Source organism: Cyprinodon variegatus, unplaced genomic scaffold (genome assembly GCF_000732505.1).
Source record: "Cyprinodon variegatus isolate N-32 unplaced genomic scaffold, C_variegatus-1.0 Scaffold406, whole genome shotgun sequence".
Taxonomy (NCBI): domain Eukaryota; kingdom Metazoa; phylum Chordata; class Actinopteri; order Cyprinodontiformes; family Cyprinodontidae; genus Cyprinodon; species Cyprinodon variegatus.
In genome coordinates this window covers 64,660-65,893 of record NW_015150859.1, presented here as the reverse complement: position 1 = coordinate 65,893, position 1,234 = coordinate 64,660, and the positions used below count along the sequence as shown (strand labels likewise).

Genomic DNA, 1,234 nt, shown 5'->3' with positions numbered 1-1,234 from the left:
CATTTTCAGCCCAACCAATGTTACACACCCTATTAGAGACCTGAAGGACCAGATACTCTATAGAATCATTCTATCACCCCTTTAACATCAATAGCGACCATTGTTGGTGATTTATTTTTTTTGTTTTGTTGTTTTTTAACATACATTTTTAACAGCAGCCTTTGTGTTTGTTGGTTTCCTCTCTCAGAGCTGTTCTACACTGAGCGTGCTCACCTGCGCACGCTGCGGGTTCTGGACTGTGTCTTCTGCCAGAGACTGAACAGAGATGGCATCCTTCCGCCTGATGACATAAAGCACATCTTCATTAACTTGGAGGAAATCATTCAACTGCATGGTAATAACACAGCAAATACACTAAACCAAAGGTAACCAATTAAAAATCAGTGAAATAAAGAAAATCATCAAGCAGTAAAGGTCCGGAGACATTTTTAATTATACTCTGTTACTTTAAACAGAATTTTACACTGAAATAAAATGCAGGTTTTTATGCATCCGTGTTATACATTGACTTTCTAAATAAAAAATATAAACAAATATAAATATTTCCATTTTAAAATCTAAAGTGTTTTTTGAAGTAGAGAACAACAATTGTTCAGTTTGGTATATAGACAGTCCACACTTTCTCTGCTCTCTTTTTCTCATCGTCTTCTCCTTCTTTTCTATCGCCAAGCCTGAAAATGCGCAGGAAAATGCGATCCGCCTCCTTCAAGAGTCAGAACAGGAATCACTGGTGGGATTCTGAGAGATTCTAACTTACTGGTCTCACTGTGTTTTACAGTTTCCATAACAGAGCAAATGACAGCCATCAGGAAGAGGAGTGAGACCTCTGTGATTGGTCAGATTGGAGATGATCTCCTGGCGTGGGTAAGACTGGCCTCCATTGAATTTAGAGTCCTACTCCAAAAAAGATTTTCTCTCATAGAAGCTTTTAGATTAACTGACCCCACATGTTACTGTCATATCCCAACTACAAATTACTTAAACTACCTTCAAAGCTTTATTAAAGTAAGTCTGAAGTACTGGAAAAGGACCCACTGTGTAATATAGGCTTTTGTTTCAAAATTCATAGACACCCTTTTTGCTATGGGGCGCCGTTTGTAAAGTAAAGCAGGCAATATTTGTTATTTAGTGTGTTTTAAGAGAAAAATAAGAGGTTTATTTTTTCCAAGTCATTTTTTCACTGTCATTCATTCATTCATTCATTCATTCATTCATAAAAATCTTACTTTTTTTA

The 1,234-nt window shown here is 36.5% G+C and overlaps 1 protein-coding gene across 1 annotated transcript in view; it reads left to right on the top strand.

Moving 5' to 3' along the window:
• Positions 1–1,234, top strand: part of LOC107093063 (rho guanine nucleotide exchange factor 12-like) — a 101,914-nt gene that overhangs the window by 76,646 nt on the left and 24,034 nt on the right. Inside the window, exons 18-19 of the mRNA XM_015387882.1 lie at positions 188–334; positions 779–864. Of these exons, the coding sequence (XP_015243368.1) occupies positions 188–334; positions 779–864 (233 nt within the window). The remainder of the gene's footprint in view (positions 1–187; positions 335–778; positions 865–1,234) is intronic.